Source organism: Pipra filicauda, unplaced genomic scaffold (assembly GCF_003945595.2).
Source record: "Pipra filicauda isolate LSUMZ 115617 unplaced genomic scaffold, ASM394559v2 scaffold36_size6622888_pilon, whole genome shotgun sequence".
Lineage (NCBI taxonomy): Eukaryota > Metazoa > Chordata > Aves > Passeriformes > Pipridae > Pipra > Pipra filicauda.
The window spans coordinates 3,835,743-3,855,837 of NW_024104498.1; the positions used below are offsets into that span (position 1 = coordinate 3,835,743).

Consider the following 20,095-nt stretch of genomic DNA (forward strand, 5'->3'; position numbering starts at 1 on the left):
GAAATAACTCATTTCAATGCAAAGCAGCAGTAGTTATTAGACACCTCCTTAAAGAGGAAAAGTGAAGGACAAGGGGAGGAGGGAGAGAGGGAGACAGGGACTATGGCAGTTTGCACAGAAGTACCTTTTTCAGATTAATCCACTGTTTGAAGTAATCAGCAACCGGCAGCCCTAAGTACTGGCATTGTCCTGGTAACCTGTAAGAGAGAAGAGAGCAAGTTTGATTCAATCAGTGTCCTGACAACACAAACTCTGTTTTCTTAAGTGCATTTTGTTCAGAGATGGAAGAGACCCTCAAGTCTGCTGTAACACGCTGCACATCAGAAGGACCATAGCTCTTGGCAAAAAAATCTCATGAGAGCACAGCTTTGCTTAAGACTTATATACATCCAGCCACAGCTAGGCTGCTGAAACCTTTCGGACTAAACATTTTGAAAAGCAAGTGCAGCGCTCAGCTCTTCTCCACAGTGGCTAACACACAAACACGACTGGAGTATCCGCGCTGTCCTTAGCTAAGTGAACCCATCACAAATCCCTGAAAAACCATCCTGCTTAGCAGCTTACAGGGCAGACAGGATTGACAATTCACTTGTCATACCCTGGTGCTTCTGGATTTGGCCTTTATGGTTAAAACACCGAACGAGACATGAGGGAGGGAAGGAGGCAACAAAACATTCAGTTTTGGGTAGCAATGCTGTAGGACCAATGTTTTAGGACTAGGAAGGCAGAGGCTGTTTTCCAAGCAGGTGCTTGGAAGAAGAGCAGTCACAACTCTGAAGACGCAGGGTGCTGCAGACTGTCTCACTAGGGGTTTGAGCACAGCAGCCAGAGCTGCCAGCACATGTATTTACCCTCTCCCTTCCTACAGCAAGCCAATGGAATAGAGCTCAAAATAAAACAGCACTGGTAAGGGAGGTGGATTGCCTGAAGGGACAGCAGGACCCCAGGAAAGCTGTTTCTCTCACACTGTGCTGATCCCAGTGTGTTTGCATGGGAGCTACAACGTGCCCCTCAGCTGGGGAAGGCTGAGTTGCAAACTGTGTGGCTCCAGCCGAGCCTGTGCAGGGACATGAGTTATGTGAGTTTTTCCCGGCCAGTTTGATCTGATCAAGAGTAATTGATGGATCTTGTTCATTCACGTACTGCTGAGCACGCCTGGGGCACTGGTCACAAGATCTTTAACTGAAGCAAAGGAACATCCCAAATAAATATGTCAACTAAATAAATGACTAAATTAGAGCTGTTTGTGCATGTTAGAAGTCACAGCCCCAGAAATCTGCTTTTGCAAACAGAGGGGGATGGGGAATCTCCCAACTTCCTCAGGCACATGGGGGCTGTAGGGGGAGACTGTAGAGGAGGAGGGAAGAGCTATGACTGTCAGCATCAGCTGCTCAAACACCCCAACACAGACCACCACATCCAGGGCAAAGTCTTCTCCCATCTCCATAGAGGAAAGAGTGAATAGTCCAGACCAGACTTCAGACTCAAGACTGAAATTCAGGAACACGCTCTGGTCAGAAATGGATACAAGGTAGATACACCACCCTGAGCTAGGGTGCACCACCAGCACACCAGGCAGCACCTGAGTGCTCAGCCCAGCTCCCAACCCTTTGGTGAACAGGGCAGCATCTCTCTAGACATTTCCCCAAGCAAGGAGATGAAGGAGCAGCACAGATAATGCACTTGTAGATAATGTGAGATTCAGGGTAGTGCAGCACCAGAGCGGTCTGGTCTTGGTGATGCCTCCATTTCTATGGAAAGGAAAGGAAGGAAGCTGGTAAACATATACAAGGGAATCTCCTGGGAATATGTGGCCAACAGAGCCAGCATACACTGGGATTCACCTGTGTACCACCTTTGCCCTGCTTAGGCTAAGAAATTAATAGGCTCCCTGCGCCAAAACAATATGCCTGGTCCTGAGAAGATGCAAGTGTCATCATTTAGGAGCAATAACTTAAGTCATACAAACACATTAGAATAAAAAGGTACAGAGGAAGCTCTTTGAAAGCAGGAAGCCTGTCAAAAAAACGAGCTTGCAAGCAGCAGGTCTGTGGTGATTTGCAGGGTGAGCAATGTGACCTGACAGCACAGTCTCATCTCTGGGCACAGCTCATCTGATGTAAGCACTGAAATAAACCACCTGGAGTCACTCCTCACAATGGAACAGCCATGACATAAACAGGAGCCTGGTCCAGGCATTTTAGAGCCTTATACATATGTCCAAGACATCCCATAGTCAAACAGACCCCACCAGCCCCAACCAGCATGCTAAGAAACTCTTTCTCCAGGAAAGCTGCTTTCTACTGGTGCCCGAATCAAAAAAGGTCACAAGGAACCACCTAAAACAAATGACTGGTCTAAATACAGATATGTGGTTAGCTCAGCCTCTCTTAGACTCTTCACATTTAGCTAGAGAGGATGATGACAGGAGCTAGCAAAAGGTATGTTACTTAAAATTGAGTTTCTCCTCCCAACCCAAGAGGTTTTCATTAATACAGGTCTCAGTGTAGCTCCAGTTAGAGGAATAATTATCAACTCACCTAACCTCTGGATAGGGCCCAGGAGAAGTGAGTGCAGCATTGTTCTTGTTAGTCACAGGAATTGACAGCTAACCACCCAGTGCAATGGATGACATCTAAAACACTGCCATCCCTGTGGGACCAAAAGGCCCAGGAAACTGGACAGTCTGGTTCTATTTCCACCCTGAGACTGATGGCAGTGTGCCCTGGGCGCTGGACAGTGGGTCTTTAATTGGAGAAAATAAATGCTCCAAATAAATATGTCAACTAAATAAATGATGCATTTTTGCAAACAAGTAACAACCCCAGAAACCGCCTGTGAAGCCGTGTGACCTCAGGACATTCCCCCTCCCCCTCCATGCTTGTGCTCCCCTCATTTCACCTCAGCACCAGAGGGGCTACACCAAGTTTTTCAAGCACTAGGAAACCTACGCTCACACCATAACCTGGGCGGGCTGTCGGCAGCATGGACCACAACATCAGTCTACTCCCTGAGCTGGAAGATGCAGGCCTGGTGGCTCCAGGCCAGCGAGGACACAGCCACTTAGCAAGGATTAGCAAAGCATTGCTACATGGGTCTGGTCTAGTCTGCACATGCAGCACTCCCAGCACAGGGAACTGGGGGCTTTCACTGCACAAAAACCAGGTTCCCAGGTAGCTACGAGAAGGAAAACACTCCTGCAATGTCTTTTCCCCAGCTCCAAGCTTGTCCAAGCTACAGTGGTGCCCCCCACTCTTCAGCCTGGTAAGCAGGCAAGAGTTTCTCCATCATCTTCTCCAGGTTGGAGTGAATAAGGCACACCTGTGGTTGCCCTGGGGAACAGAAGTGCCATGGCCTGTAAAGAAGTAAGTCCATTTATGAGCGCCACCGTTTACTTGAGCTCATTTGATGAACAACCTCTTATGCTCAGTATAGCTTCTTGCTCTTGCTAGAGCCAACCTTGCACACTGGGGCAGCTTTGCTTGAGCACAGAGCTCAGGATTTGGCCCTCCCTCAGGTAAGGGAGAAGAGAAATGATGGCACATTTCACTGCATTCAACATCCCACGATCCTTCCAGTTTTTGAACAAGGTCTCACTGCCTCCCCAGACACTGAAGTGCTCACACTTTGGGAAGGAAGCTGGCTTTCAAAACCATCCTGCAGGGTAAATGGGGCCTGGAGATGAACAGGATGCAAATAGGAGGCGAGGTGACATGGCTGCATTTCTCCCGTTGAAGCCAGCTCTCTCCAAGGCGGCAAGAAACGCACAGCTCGGTGGTGATAAACGGCCTTGCTTTAGTTATCACTTTCCTTAAGTTAAGGAGAGCAGCCTAGTGATGGATGGGCTGGAATTCGGTTATCAGGGAAGGCTGTCAGCCAGAGTTGCCTATCTCCACACACATTTAGCAGGGTGTCATTATGCGATGGCATGGAGTTAAAATATGACCAAGGGTATTGAAAGAAAAAGAACAGGATTAAAAAAAAAAAAAGGCAAATTGAACAACAATAAAGGAGCATGAGGCAAGAACGTTATCGTACTAGTGACACCTTTTATCTCGGTCTGGTTAGCTAGAGCAGGGCACAAATTGGTCCTTCCTCCACTATTGTATCCTCTTGTACAAACAGAGGCAGATAAAATGTGTCACCAGTGCGATAGCATATCAATTTAACCCTAATTATCTAGAGGGTCAAACTAAGAAATAGGGGTTTCTCATTTCAACAGGTCCCTCCATCTCTGCTCAGAGCCACCACATTAATATGGAAGGGGGAGGGGCAGCTGTAATTGATTTCCGTCACTCAGGTGGTCCTGGTGTATAAAAAATTAATGCTTGATTCTCCCAACTAATCAGAGCTGGTTAACGTCCATCTGCTTCTGGGTTCAGGATGTCAGGAAACAAAGAAATTGGGGAAATTGGGCCACTTGCTACACACTGGGTGTATCGATATCGAGGCAGTTAAAAGAACAAGTCTCTCTATGGGAAGATAAAGAGACATTAAATCTTGGGGCTTATAGACCTGATCGCAACCTTCCAAAAAAATCCATGCCCTGGAGACCTTGCATTGTAAGAGATGCAGAACATTTTAATTGTGTCCCAGCCAACTCCAGTGCACCAGGCTACAAAGGAGAGGGCTGGCAGGCTCCTGACCTGGAAATCCTTCACTGAAGAAGGAAGCTATTTGGGTGCTGCAGCACTCAACGGCACCTAGGTGACAGCCAAAAGGAGCTGTAAAACCACCTCAGCCTGACACTTTAGTTCAAAGCAACGTTGGTCAAGGCATCATTCTGGACCGTGCAGCCCAAAGGTGCTGCTCTGATGTAGACTGGGATGTCTGCCAGGAGAAGAGGAAAGCTTGGGTGTCCTCTCTCAACAGAGAAAACTAGCAAGGGGATAACATCCTGTGCTAAGGCACCTGAGATGTTTTAGCAGAGAAACAGCACCATAACAGGCAAAGCTGCATCTCTCTGCACTTAACCCCACAAGAGCTGGGGCCAAGCTAGGAATTTAAAGTAGCTTAGGTAAACCCACAGCCTCCCAAAAAGGCAACCTTAGGTTGCCAAAACCACTGTGCCAGACCAGGAGGCCTCTGACAGTGCGATGTTACAGCACCCACACACGAGCAGAGCCTCCCAGCCACAAAGAACTGCCCATGCCACACTGCACCCTGTGAAAACTGAAGCATGCTGATACACACCTCAAAAAAAAAAAAATCCCCACACCCCAACTCCCTCATCTCAATAATTCAAGTTAGACTGGGACAACTTTCCTGTATAACTGAAGGCTTTGGCAGGCAGATGTCTCCTCATTGCTGGAGTCACTCAGAGCAAAGAAGCCAAGTGCCCACACATGCTCCTGTCCAAAGCTAAGGGTGGACCCCCTGCCAGATCTCTGTCTCTCCACTCACATGCTCCTCAGCCTCACAGACCTGCCCAGGGGTCAGAGGAGCCCACCTGCTCTTCCTTTCCACCAGACAAGCTCTTGCCAGGTGACTGCCCATGGTGCCGTTTCTCCCTGCCCCTCATCAGTGCAGGACAAACCACCCCTGCATGGCTGTACTTAAAATTCACAAGCAGTAGCTGTGGAAAGACAGTACATCTGTAGAGGGTCTGAAAAGCCCTGGGCTTTCACAGAAACCCTAAGACAGGTCCCATCTCGCTCCCTCTTTGCTTTCCTTCCACCCTCTCAGTTCTCTCAACCACCCCCAAACTTGTCACAGTGCAACAAGCCTACGAGCCACACATCAGCTTTAAATATCAGCATGCATGAAGCAGGGACATGAGAGCAAGGAAGTGGGAACAGACAGAGTAAGCCTCCATCGCCTGTCAGGAAACACTAATGAATTTCAACACCAGCAGCCATTGCCTCAGACGGGCTGGTGAGAGGAGACGGAGTTACAGCGAGGAGCCTTTGCAGGAGCAGCCTGCCTCTTTTCAAAGCCCCCTCTGTTAATAAATGTCATTGCCAAGCAGGCTGCAGCAGTCCTCGAGCCGGGATGGTGTGGGTCGGGGGGAGACAGGCAACTGACAGCACTCAGGATGCCTGGGCAGCGCAGCCCTTTCTTCTGTTGCATCCCCAGACAAGAGCCAGGAAAAGGAAGCAGACAAGACATTGTCATTGGCATGAAGCTGTCTTCCATTAAGGTCCCAGTACCCAAATAATAAACCTCCACAAGGAGCCACAAGTGCAACCCCAAAACTCCCCAGTCCCACTGATTAGGATAGATGGAGGCTCTAAAGGGAACAGTCCTGGGATGGACAGAGGGATGCAGAGACATCCAGACACACTGCCTGCATTCCCAGCAGCAGCAAAGGGTTACAGAGCCGTCTGTCCCTTTGCTAACACAAATGCATTCCTGAGGCAGTGCAGGAAGAAGCATCCAGCACAGGGCAGGGTATGGCAACCGCACCGATGCACAACATGAAGGTCAGTGCAAGTCTTCTTTACAAATGTCAACCTGTCATCTCTGGATATTAATGAGGGCTGACCAGCAGCTAAAATGCATCCATGCTCCATTAGTAATAAGAGAGACACAATGCAGGAGAAGAGCACACACCATGGCACATGGAAGAACCAGTGGGTCTGCAGGGCCTGGGGAGGTGTGGTGATGCACAACATAACTTGGGCCACTCCAGCTACCCAGGAAGGAAAGTTGCCACACAACCCCCTTCACTGGAGTGTGTGCTATCTTTTCCCATCAATCTTTAATTGGATTAGTGTAATGAGGCCAAAAACCAAGGCTAAGCAGCGAAGCTAATACCTGGCACTTTCAGATGTTCTTTCTTTTTCTGTGATGCCCATTCTGTGCAGCGCTGCATTCTCTCTCTATCAGGCATATTTCTGCCTAGGAAGCCTAAAAGGCAAGCTGCAAGCCTTAACTCTCGGGACTCAGCAGCATTGGCTGAAATGTCTGAACACCCATCACATGCTAACAGCCTGATCCCTATTCTCTAAATTTTTGCTGGGTACTAAGAAATTTGGGAGGACTTCAACATCCACGCTTTCCAAGCAGCTCGCCAGTGAATTGAAAAGGCTGTTATCCCAGCCTGCAACCAGAGCAATGTATACACTGGGAACATAATTCTGCCACAGAAAGCACACAGGGCAAGTGGCTCATTCGTGACTTGTTCGTCCTGCAAAGCACTGTGTGCCTTCCACTGCCATCAACCTTAATGAAACATGAAGGCATTTAACACCATGCGAGATCTGGCCCTTTTATGGGTATCTGTCTGTGCGTCAGCTAGATGCTGGCAGAGATGCTATCTCAACATTAAAAGCAAGGCTGTAACACAGCAGGTATTCAGCCTCCAACAGAAGATGTTCATCAACAATTGCACACACATGATGCTACAATAAATCTATGTGCTACTGCTTAACAGCTTCTCTTAAAAAGATTCATAGCTCTATTTACTGGGCCTGATTCTGTTGCTAGGCATGTGGGAGTAAATCTGGAGCAACTCTATCTGGAGTTAGTAAACAGCCAGGGAGAATAGGATCAGAATTGAGCTTTTATATTTTTAAATAAGTACTTAATTACCATGCAGGAAACCAGAGCTTGCTGGTCCACAGTTCAGCTGAGGTTAGGAGTGCAGCAGGCAGAAGCTTCGCACTACTCCAGATCTGTGGAGGAGTAGAGCAAATGCTCTCACCAGCCCTTCCAGACAGGGAGAACAACTGGGTGGACTTCCCTTTGACATCAGAAATGCATGACACTGCTCCCAAGGAAAGAGAAACTGGAACATCTCCAAGGCTGAGGTCACCCCTCCAGCCTTGGGAACCTGACACTATGAAACACCCTTAAAAACAGATTTCTACACATAAGCTTGGTGTGACAGTCTGTCTGCTTACTAAACATGACATTATACAGCACCTTATGAAGAGGAGTGTACAAAACTGGATACTGTGTACATCTACCATACAGGCATGTTCTCAGTGAATGTCACGCATCATAACCACAGGCTGCAGCAGGTGAACTTCCAATTTGTCATCAGGAAAAACTCTTCACCGTGCAGGTAATAAAGAACTGGAACAGATTGGTGGTGAAATCTCCTCCCCTGGAGACATTCAAACTCATCTGGAGAAGACCGTGAGCAAACTGATCTAAGTTTGAAGTTAGTTCTGCTTTGAGCAGGTGGCTGGATTAGAGATCTCTATTTAAATTATTCTGTGATTCATGCTGTAGTGGAGCCTGATTACACAGAGCGTGTTCTTTCTCTGTCTATATGGTCTCTTAATAAGTCTTTCATACAGACACTAATTTAGCAATTGCCTAGTTCTCTGCATACTAGCTGCTTTAAGAGGGAGCATTCAGACTCCTGCTGCAGAACGCTAATTACACACTGAATAAGGGAATATATTGGATGAAACAGATGCACCCACAACCCATCACGTCTGAGCCCCCTCAAAACCAAAACACGCACAAAAACTCAGCTAAAATTAAACACGATTCTCCTCCTACTGCACAATTTCCATTGCAGAAGTATTTCTCCTCAGGAAACCTGAACATGCAAGACCTAGAGCAAGGTGCTGCTCTAGAACTGAGAAGACACGTCCTGCCCCAGTCCTTTCTTGGAGCTGCTCTGCGACAGGCAGGAGGAAACCTTGCCTCTTCCATGCCTTGCCTGTCCAGACCATTTAGCGTATCAACTCTTCAGAACGAGGGTTTCTCTGCTATGAGTCATAAACTGTTTAGTGCCTAATGGTAAAGCCTATAGACGCTTAACATAATACAATCATGTCACTTAAAGGCCATTAGTCTCCAGTCTAAACAGGACTTTTCCAGTCACAGAGGGGACCTGCCAACCCAGGGAGGCAGCATAAGGGACGTGGGTGGTCAGTCAGGTCACTGGACTCGCAGACACCCAACGTGAAGCCCCAGGTAGGACGGGGCCCAGACAAATGGCACGGAGAAAAATCACAGCAGCTCTAGCAATCAAAAGTTTTATCTTTTGAGCTTTCTTGAACCACTTGAATCAGCTGAAAACCCCTGTCTGCAAGGTGAAAAACCTCTCCACTTCCAGCCACAGCTGTACCACTTGCAAGGGGAAGAGCCCCTCACCCACAGAGGGATTCTCCAGCATTCTGCATCACCTCTCTTTCCACTCAACGAAGCAGATCATTTATCTACAAGAAAAGATGCCATTCTGTCTTGTGACGCTGTTTGACCCCCTCTTCTTTCCTGGTACCATCTCTACCCTCCTCTGGCACCATATCATCCAGTTCTACTCTCTCAACTGACTTCTGTGATTGCTTCTTCTTCCCTCTCCCCACTAAAGGGAAGAGATAAATCCTGTAAGGAGCCAGGGGGATGGGGTAACACAACCCAAAATTATACACACAACAGCTTCACGGGCTCTCAGCACAGCCTCCATGATGGCAGCAGTGGGGAGAGTGGCACGTTGTGTAACAGGGTCTGAGCACAGGTTTCTGTGCAGCTGCAAATTACACATGCACAGGGGAAAACAAGTTTGTCTTTTCCTTGTGGGGAAGAGACCGCTCCCCACCTCCAAGCGCAGGCTGCCATTAGTATTTGCTTCGCCGGAGAGAAGGAGCGCAGAATCCTCCAGAGCAAAGGACAAGTGCAGCAATTAGGATGCAGGGGCTGCGGGAGCTGTTTAACAGCACGACCCGGAGGTCAGTGCCGCCGACTCCCAGCCCTGCATAAATATTGTATGAGTCCAGGAGAGGGGCTGTTACGGCCACCCTCAGCGCCAGCCCTCCCCCCTCCATCGCCACTCTGCATCCAGCTAGATACACCAGCAACATTATTTACAGATGTGACAGTCGGGAAAATCACTTTAGTAACTAAGGGAATGGGAATGAAGGCTGTGCAGTAGAGCAGGCGACTGGGAGCAGGCTCCCATCTGCACCTCCTGCTTGCAGACCTGCCAGACAGCACGGCCCGTTCTCCAACCAGGAACAAGGAGGGGAGGGGAGGGGAGGCTGTGAGCGCCCCTCTCAAGGCTTGCCCAGGGGTTTGATTATCAATGCTGCTGAAGGACACTTCAGCCAGCAGCTGCCTTACAGTTTCCTATCAGTATCTCTGCTAGACCCTCCCTTTGGAGGGAGCTTTATATCAATATAATGAGAGGCTTTAGAGAGAGTTTCCCTCAGACTCCATCTGTGTAGCCCCACAGAAGGGTCCCCACTCCAACACAACCACAGGGGCCTCATCCCTGCAGAAACTCCCCCAGCTGCTCTGTTTGGTACCACCTTCCTCACCCATGACCTGTTCACTGCTTATTCTCTGAAGGATCATCTTCACCTGCAGCTTCAGTCACACTGATTGGCACCATCTCTACAGTATCCTGGAACATACTCACTCCTCTGCCCACTTTTCTTGCTGGACATGTCAGGTGACTGCACATTTGCTGTGATGCTCTCCACAAATACAAACCTCCTCTCTCAAGTTCACCAAGACTGGAGGCTCCTGAGGACAAGGACATGGGCTTTTCTCCAACTGTACCGGCAGCCCATGAATTCCTAGGGGCATGCTGCTAATAAACATTACTGCCCAGGGCAACACACAAGGGCTGCAAGATAGGAAACACAGCTTGGATGTGCTTCTGACCATGATACCTCTCCAGAAATTTTTCCACTTTTCTGTGGCTGGTTGCTGAATCCGGGGAAGGCAGAAGCCCTGTCTTACCATTAGCAGCTTTCCTAAACCCACTGTGCAATTAATGGGCTTAATTATTGATGGCAAAGGCAGGGAAGGGAGGAAAGGAAAAAAGAGCCAACGAGAAGGGAATGATGTGGGGGTGGCAGGCGCCAAAGGTCTCCGAAGATCTTCCCTCAGCCTAGAGCAGAGAAGGAGCCCCTATCCGCTCTGCCGCTCCCACGGCCCTGCTCTAATGCTCCCTGACATGCCTCTGAAGACAGCGAGCTGTTTGCAGTCACCACTGTGATTTGTTAGTAATTATTTTCACGGTGTCACATTGCTGTCACTCTCTTAACAAAGAGACAGGCAGCCTGAGGCTGCCTGCAAGAAAGAACCAACAGAGAAAAGGAATTGTCAGGCACCCAGGGATCCTCTTTGCTTCCTGGGTTTCACAACCAGAGTCCTTACCAGCTTCTGAAGCAACTTCTGAGGAGAAGTGGCAAGTCAGAATCATCCCCCATCCTGGCCACAGGAAGAGGAATTAATTACTTAGCCCCTTCTCAATTTCACCTTACCTGTAAATCCAGTGCAAGACCCAGGTGCTTAGAGCTCCTTAAGCCAGCGATTTGCTTCAGGCCTGCAGCAAATGCAAAACAACTGTGGCAATTGATGACTTTTAGTGCTCTCCTTGCAAGACCCAATTTCTTTTCATGTGGTCTTGTCATTAGAGGACGATTCCCAAACACAGCAATCCTGATGACAAACCTAAGCCTGCCTAAGCCCATCACCTTCACACATTAACCCTTCAGACCGCTCATGTGTGCTCTTCCTATACCAGATTCATTAATTACAACATACTGCTGTGCTCTGCACGGCAGTAACATTTCACTTGGCATTTCACAGTGCCAGGGGACCCCAGCAGCTTCCTCACACCTGAAATACACAGTCTAATGGCTTGCTGTTTTCTCATATGCAGCACAGTGACTTGACAAGACCCTCCCCTTGAACCACCTCCAATCCACCCACTCATGCATCCCACACCTTCTATGCAATCACAGCCATCCATCCTTCAGCTGATTTGTCAGTCCAAGGTAATCATGCCTTTCCCACGGTGCTTGCTTTGGCCCCCAAGGAATGGAGGCTATTTGGCACCCGAAGTGTCACACAGTATAAGGATACAGAGATGAAAGACACCTGGCCAGACAACCTTTAAAGCATCCTTGAGCTCTATGCAGAAACAAACTGGACTTCCTCCAGAGTATTTCCAAGTCTGAACTACTCCCAGCAGAAGAGTTCTTCCCCTGCCCGCTTACTGACAGTGCACAAGGGTCAGTCCCTGTAGTCCTGGGGAGACCTGGGTATTAATTCACCCTCTTAGCACAGGGAGAATTTTGCCTCACAGTCTAAGCAAAATCTTCCTGCAATTAACTGCATGGAAGAGCACTGACTCAGAGGGCAGCTCCTTTTCAGGGGTCCTTTTAATAAACCAAGAAATGGCACATACATGCTGTGAAGAATTAGGATCACCATTGGGAAGCTAAATGGTCCATAAAATGGAAAGGTTCTCTTCAGAGCTGGGAGCACGGTGAGCTGGAGGAGAGGTCTTGGCAACCTCCCACCAGGCTCCTCCATCCGCTCAGTTTGCAGGGATAAGACAGGATTCCAGGCAGGAACGAGGAACTGAACTCAGCAGGTGCCCAGGCACCTCTGACATGCTGGCTGACGGTCAACACCAAGACCTGGCTCAACATCCGGATGGAAAAACTGAAGCAAGAAAATTAGAGATGACCAAGAGGCACCTATGGAGGAAAAACAAAGGGTGTCCCAGAGTGTTGGTGCTGGGCAGAAGGGAAGAGTAAACCCTGCTCCAAGGGAGGCAAAGCTGGTGAGACCAAGGCAGGATGAAGTCCTGGGCAGTATGAGCTTCCCATACACAACCTTGCCAGGACATCATCCTACTTCCTCAGTCTTCTTCCCACAGACTTCTCTATTCTGCTTTCTTCTAGTACCACCTCCACATGCCTCACATCATTGCTAACATCTGGTCCACAGCAATCTCTGAGCACAAGACACCCATCCTCAGTGTCCCAGGCTGCTGAGGGCAGCACCTTGGCCAAACGCAGGAAAAGGTGATTCCAACAAGGAATGGACTCAGCTCAAAAAGTTAGTCTGCAGCTGCAGTGTCCTCCCGAGTCCTGCACACACCCAGACATCCACTCCTGAAAGTACAGAGTCGCTGGACAAGACACGTGAGAATACGCTGGAGGGAAAATACCAGGGACGACCTCAAGATGGCCCAGTAGGTCTTTGCCAGCCAGGAGCTCCAGGAGGAAAGAGACTGAACCCATCCAGGAAAATGGCTCCCAACAGGAAATAAACATGCAAACAAAACAAAACGCTTCGAAGAAAGCTATGGAGTCACACAGTAGAGCCAGTGAAAGAGGAAGGATGCTGCTCCCAGGCTGGCAGTATTCTTCAAGCAGAGCTCTCTAGGCACAGAAGACATAAGTGCATCACTCCCAGTCAAGCCACTGGGAGGGCAGCACTGATGCCAACACACAACTGCTTTGCTTTGGGTGGGAAGTAAGAAGTGCAGAGATCCAAAGAGAGACAGCTGACATTTCAGCCCCAGCATGAAACACTATGGCTGTCTAACACCAGAAAAATTAAGCTGTTTTAAGAGAAAATGAACACTTTGTGAAGCTGATCCTGTTTTTCACACATGCCACAGACAACAAAATTCAGATGGCAAACAACCCTCCAGTGGTTATCCTGTGCAGTCCTCAAGGCAACCAGCTTTTTAGTTCCCCACAATGCTGAATTGCTGTTAGAAGGCTCTTATACAGACAGAGGTTAGGGTGTTTTTTCTACTAAGTATCCATTGATTTTGAAACCTTTTGCCTGAATTCACTGCAGCACTAGACACAGAATTCACCCTAGTGATTCCTGGTGCAGAGGGAATAACAGTTCCTTACTCTATGAGCAGATGACATTGAGACCAATGACTTGCATCCAGTTTAGTGTGACTGTTTTCAAATACGGCTTAAGTAACCCAGGGATGGAAAATCCACCTTCTCCATTCATTATTCCATCCCAAAGGTTCAGTGCTGGAAATAAAGCACTCGGTGCAATGCCTGTCTCATTCCCCCTTACGCTTCAAATTTATTCCAAGTTTCTTCACCATCTTTCACGCTGTTTCCAACTTGTTTGGTCTTAATTCCCAGGCAGCAGAGTCCTGCTCCCCAGAGTGCACCGGACATCACAGCTCAATAAATCTGTGGCCAGTACAGCCCTGACTATGACAAATGTTTTTGCTATGACATGCCAGACAAGTAGCAGACCTGAAGGTGACAGCCCATTGCATGATGATTCCTATGCAAAGATTTCATGTCCACAGCTTAACCCAAAGGCATTCCCAGAATGACACATCTCAGACAACGTAACTTGCAACCGATGATTTCAAACACAGACAAGAAAAGGGAAACTGGTATATAGGGATAACAAAAGCCAAGTCTGATATATTCATTTTAAATAAGAGTGTACAGAGGGGGAATCTTAAAATCCAAAATTTATTTTGCATAAGTGATATCATTTCCTTTAAAAACAAAAAGCTGGACTGCAGGGTCACAGAAGTGAATGGGGTCAGTGCTGCTCCCTGTAAGTGCCAGAGAAGAGCATGCTCACAAGGCTCCCTTGCTTAGCTCCGGCAAAGCACTTTAGGATGTAATTATATGAACAACTCCATCAGCAAAGCTGACTCAAAAGGTTCCTGACCCTGGATACTCAGTCCCATCCCCGCACTGTAGTTCACACCACCCTCTTCCTTCAGCCAACGTAACCATGTAAAGAGATACACCATAGGCTTGGTCAGCAAAACAATCCCCACTAAAAGCAGTACCACCAAGCTAATCCAAAGATCTTAGTTGGAAAGGAATTGTTTTATTAGTTTTAAACACAGGTTACTAAATTAACTTTCAGTTACCAGATCTTTCTTGTTACTCTCAAAGCCACCCTCTGAACATACCTCCTGCCCTGCTGCCACCCAACCAGCCCACCCTACACTTCCTGCCTTTCCTCACAGCTACCCAAGTGGTCCCACTCACTCCAATCAGTGGCCATCTGCAATTTCTCCCCCAGCAGAGGCTACCAACCCCCTCCCGGTCCCGTGATAAAGAACAGTATGCACAAGGGACACTAACACCATCAATCCTTCTTCATTCATGTCCTAAGGCTGATCTCAAACTAAACCTCCAGGACAGAAGGCTGGAAAGAGCAACCCATTGCAACACTCAGAGCAGCTCTGAGAAGGCAAGCATCCTCCCAGCCTGTGTAACTTGCAAAGAAAGAATTAAACAGTAAAATTAAGCAATGGTATAATTTACTGCTTAGAATTTACTAATATCCAACCTAGGAAGAGCACCAAGGGCTATAAACATTTCAAGACACTTCACTGTGTTTTATCACTATATTAGAGAGTACTTGCCTTTTAACACTTATTTAAGAAAATAAAAAACTTCTGAGCAGTAGCTTCCTGTGAAGACATAAATTAGCATGTTCTGACCAGCCACACTAAGTGCAGTACAAGCATCTTCATGTCAGCTATACAGACTAAAGCCTATATGTACTTTTAGCTATGCTCAGTGCATTTGCAGAATGATTCGAAACTGGGGAGAAGGATTAACTGATGCTCTTGACATTATGGTGCAGGTCTGATTCGAAACTGGGGAGAAGGATTAACTGATGCTCTTGACATTATGGTGCAGGTCTGAGTTTCGGCACATGAGGCTTCGGCTCTGCCTCTGCCTGCCTGCACAGCCACAGGCATATCACTTAACCTCAGTGTATCTCAGCTCTGTATCTATGAACACACGGTAAAAATGCCTCTTTGGTTGCCAAGATTAATTCATATTGTGTTTAAGAGCCCACAAACTGTTTCTATACACAGAGAGAGGCAACTTGACATTTCAGGGGAGACAGACCACACTAAAGAGCTTACATTACAAGGGCTCAACCCTGGCAGACACTAAGAACCCTCTTTTCCAATAAGACCATCTCCTGTAGTCAGTGGCTCCCTTGGCCCTTCAGAGGCACATTACTCTCACCACCCAATGCCACATCAACACTATTTGCTTAATGAATAATGGCAGTTCCAACCTAGGTGCGGGATGAGGCACTAAAGCAGACTACACCAGGTATCTGAATCCATCCCTGGAGCTGTTAAACTTGGAGGATAGCTCCTTGCAACAGGCTAAAGGAATCCTCCTGCTGAGCACACAGAGGCCCGAGGACCGTGTGCCTAACAAGGCTGTATCCCCACTCATATTTTAGCTTGGCAGGTCTGGTGCTCCTTTCATCTTTTGCTTCAGGTAGCTCTCTTTAATTAATAACATTTCCAAGTCGACACAGGGAACTTTCCACCCAGAATGAATGGCCCTCTCTCATTAGAACCATGACTTGTCATGATGTATTCAAGAGCAGGAGTGTGATTCATTCCCTTGTCTGGGAACGAGGGGTGTTGCTGGGGGGTGGGGGGAAGAAGAGTCTCTGTAATGAGTGACTGATATTTGCTGAAGTTGATATGCGACTCTGTCGGCTTGAACTGCCTTGTCAGGACAAGCCTTCAAGAAAGGTGATGTTCCTACTCAAGAGGTTTTCCTCATTAAAGAAATTGCATCTTAACAGGAGGGAAGGGGAGGGGTGGCAGGAGAGCTGCTGTCTCCCTGCCTCCAGCCTGGTTCACACACACCGAGCACTGAAAGCGGGCTGATCCAAGCACAGCCCGTAGAGGATCAGCGTTCCATTTCGGAGGAACGCTCACACAATGAGCTCTCTCCAGCAGTAACCAATCCCTCCAACAGGGACACTCCTTCTGATGGTCCACCACACCCACAACAAAGCCTTTGATAGCATGGCCAAGGACCTCAACTCATGCTAAACCTCCATAGGCCCCTCCCAGATGCTTGGTGTCCTGTTCTGGGCACCCAGCTCCTTGTGACTAGTGCTCCCTGTTGTCTGAGGGAAGCCAGACAAACAGCTCTGTGGTCTTCCAAGAAAGCTTCAATGTTCAAGAGCAACCAAGTTTGTAGCCACACAGTGCCTCATTCCCTGAGGATCCCTGAGTCAAGCAGAGGCTTCACTGATCCTGTAGCTGTTTCCAATTTGAATCCTGCAGACTCAGATAGTGCCAGACACCATCAGCAGAGAGCAATACCTTGACAGTCACTATTCCTCCAGTGCTTTTCTTTGACATACTCCTGGCTTAGACAGGGCTATTTCCCCATCTTGTGCCCAGATCCACCACTGACAGGCTTGTAGATTCCTCCTCTTTGTTCCAGCCTGTCATGGTTTGAGACCCCCAAAAATCCAATTTCCAATTTCCAAGCCCCCCCCAAATTTGCTTCAGTGTGAGAGGGTTTTCAGACATAACACAATTGCTAGCATGAGGAAATTGTATCAAAATTTATTATGAATGCAATAATACTATAATACATTATACACAACAATTCTAACTATCTCTTCCCCACATCCAGTTTGCTCATCCTACTGGGCCTTCCAGTGCCCTGGCATCTACCAGTGGTACCTACTGGAAGCCCTCACAGCAGACAGGCCAGTCCAGAAGACATCATGCCTCAGCTCTTCAACAGCACATGCAGACGAGGGTCAAGCTAAATGCCCAGGTCATTGCTGGAACAAGGCTGCATGGTTTACCAGCCAAGCTAAGGACAGTGGAGGACAGGAACTTCACACCACTCAAGACACAGGTAAGAGGACTGCAGCTTGCTCTGCAGGCAGCCATGCAAGTAGCTGTCATTACTAAGGAAGCTGTCATTACTAAGGAGCGGACCTGCCACAAGTGGTGGCTCCTTAAGCCAGGAAGCACTGCACTCACCTCATTGTCCTGAATTCCTCTGGAACCCACTTGGGTTTCTACCACACAATGCTTTCACCAACACACTCCTCCAAATGTGGACAAGCAGCACTGCCACCCCTCCTATTGCCCCAGTGCCTTCTGTGCCCAGTGTGTGGTCTCAACACAGTAGCAAAGGACACTAGCTACACCACAAGTCTTGTAGGGAAGCATGGGGTGATTCCCTGGAATACCTCCTAGATGTTCCACATCTCTGAGGCTCTATCTCCCTGTCTGAGCAGCCTTGTTTCAGCTCTCTGCTTTCTCTCTTTAAAAAGAGATGCTCAGTTCTGCTTTGCTAAACCCTATTTGGCAATGTGTCTAAACACACGCAAACTTAATTAGTTCAGGAGGGAGACTCGGCATTTCTGGTGACGGATAAAAGTAAGGGGAAATGAGACAAGTCAGAGCTGGCAGGGAGTCCTCACTCGAGCCTCATCCACTGGCACAGTGCTAATCAGATGTGACGCTACACGCTGCAGCACCCAATCGGCGACGGAGCGGCGTGATGTGCTACTCACCGAGCGGCTGCAGCCAGACTCCTGCTATCCATGTGGCTGGAAACACGAAATTTTCTGCTTTGCCCTGCAGATGCTTCAGGATTGAATTCTGAAGTTAATGGTTTAAAAAAATTTTTTAAAAGGAAGCGGGAGAAATGAACCACTCGCTACAACCTCATGGCCAGAAGTGGAGTCTTCTTTTCCAGCTGACTAGTGAGGGACAATCCATGCGAGAGACCACTGCAGATGGTGAACTGTGTATCTCTGCTCCAGAACTGCATGTCCTGCTGAGCCAGCTCACCCCACAATCCCTAGGCTCACCAGAAATGGGGCTCATCTTTACCTCTGTTTGGCCATGGTAGAGCTCTGAAGGAAAAAAAAAAAGCCACCCAACGTATCCAGGTTGCTCGCTCCATACAGATGCCAAGTTAGGATGTTATCTGGTAACCTTGTCAGCCCACTGTGAAAGTGATGGAAAGATGGGCCTGAAGCAAAGATAACTGTTTCTTACAACCATCACCAAAAGTGGCAAACTGGGCTCTCAGAACAGCAATACAGGAGTAAAGAACAGAGAAAATAGAATAGACGAGAAACAGAAGTTTAGCACAGCAGCTGTGGTCTCTAATAGAAGTTTAAACATTATATATAAAGAAAAATAAGCCTCATTCTTCATTTAAGCAGCTAACACAGGAACCTGGAATATATACCAGCTCTGGACACAGCTTGAGCAGAGACCCAGACTTTGACTCAAGAGCTCACATACCACCCCCTGACTGGAGCATGGCCAATTTCTCATCTCCGCTAGCGCTTGTGCTGAGCTTTGGTCCTCACATCTCATTTCTCACTAATCACACCAAGAAAAGGCAAGGAGCTGCCACTCCACAAAGACCACTCTGCAGGGAAGAACTGGGGCTGATTGCTCCTAGGCTGTGTGCAGTTTATTTAGGCTTCCGACTTGGGGAAGCCAATGTCACAGTGGAAACCAAGTCATACTACTAACGAGTTGTGGCTGTCAGTTTAGCATCGGATGTGTCAAGCCCGTGCTTTACTGGTGTGATAACAACAGCAGTCTTTATCCAGCACTGTGGGGAAATTAAAAATGAAGCAAGATTATAGGAATCCAAAGGAATTCAGCACAATATGACGCTGATCTGCAAACACTTTACGGATTAAAGCAATGTTAAACAGACATTTAACTCTGTTCTTATAATAACATTTTTAGGTTGGTGGTCTAGCAATGTTCCTGACAAAACATGCACATACACCAACATTTGCAGATCTCAGTGCAGGTTCCCACCAGATACAGTCACTCAGCTGGTGAAGATGACCTTAACGATAAGAACACCAATGAATCATGCCAGAGCTGTTTTGTATTCTGTCCCAAAGACTACTCTGTGATTCACATCGAGTTACTGTGCCAAGATGACAGAGAGGAAGCCTTGCATGCGTCAGGTAAGGACCATCACTTGATTTGGGTGTACAAAAACAGCATTCCACGTATGCACTCAGAAATATCCATCCCTTTGGAAAGTATACTGGATAAAAAGGAAAGCACCACAAAACTCCAGTCTAAACCCCTCTTGGGATTCTGAAAGGATTCATTCACCACAGAGAATAACCTAGGCAGTGATCTTGCACTATGCCCAGCACCTGTCTTCCGAAACAGCTCTCCAGTGGCAGTTATGCACGGCAAACAACAATTCCCCTAAGAAACGACAATTAGGGACAGTTGCAGGCTTGCAAGGACAAAGACATAGGTGCTACAGGCAAGCATGGAGCAATAAAGCCCAGAAAAATCTCCCTCCCCTTCCATACTCACATCACTTTCAAATCCCAGTCTCCGCAGGTCACAAAAATCGACTTGACGCTGGGATCTAAGAGGCCTTCCTTTGCCATCCACTCGTCAACCCTCTGAAAGTAAGGCAAGAAAAGGGGATGAGTTTTGCGGAGACAGGCCGAGCCACAACAGTTAAACTCAGATAAGCTGCTTGCAATCAAGAGAGAAGAAAATTGTGATCTTATCCACCCTCTCCCTCTCTCTCTTCTCTCTTTGCTTGCCATCTCAACAACAGCACGTTTGGACCTTTGAAGA

General features: G+C 47.9%; 1 protein-coding gene across 2 annotated transcripts in view; it reads right to left on the reverse strand.

Annotated features, from left to right (window-relative positions):
• The window catches only part of ERI3 (ERI1 exoribonuclease family member 3), a 130,021-nt gene that overhangs the window by 79,190 nt on the left and 30,736 nt on the right, over positions 1 to 20,095 (reverse strand). For both annotated transcript variants that reach the window (XM_027747209.2, XM_039384722.1), the window contains 2 exons: positions 19,823 to 19,914; positions 125 to 197 (listed from right to left, as the gene is read on the reverse strand). In XM_027747209.2, coding sequence (XP_027603010.1) covers positions 125 to 197; positions 19,823 to 19,914 — 165 coding nt within the window. The remainder of the gene's footprint in view (positions 1 to 124; positions 198 to 19,822; positions 19,915 to 20,095) is intronic.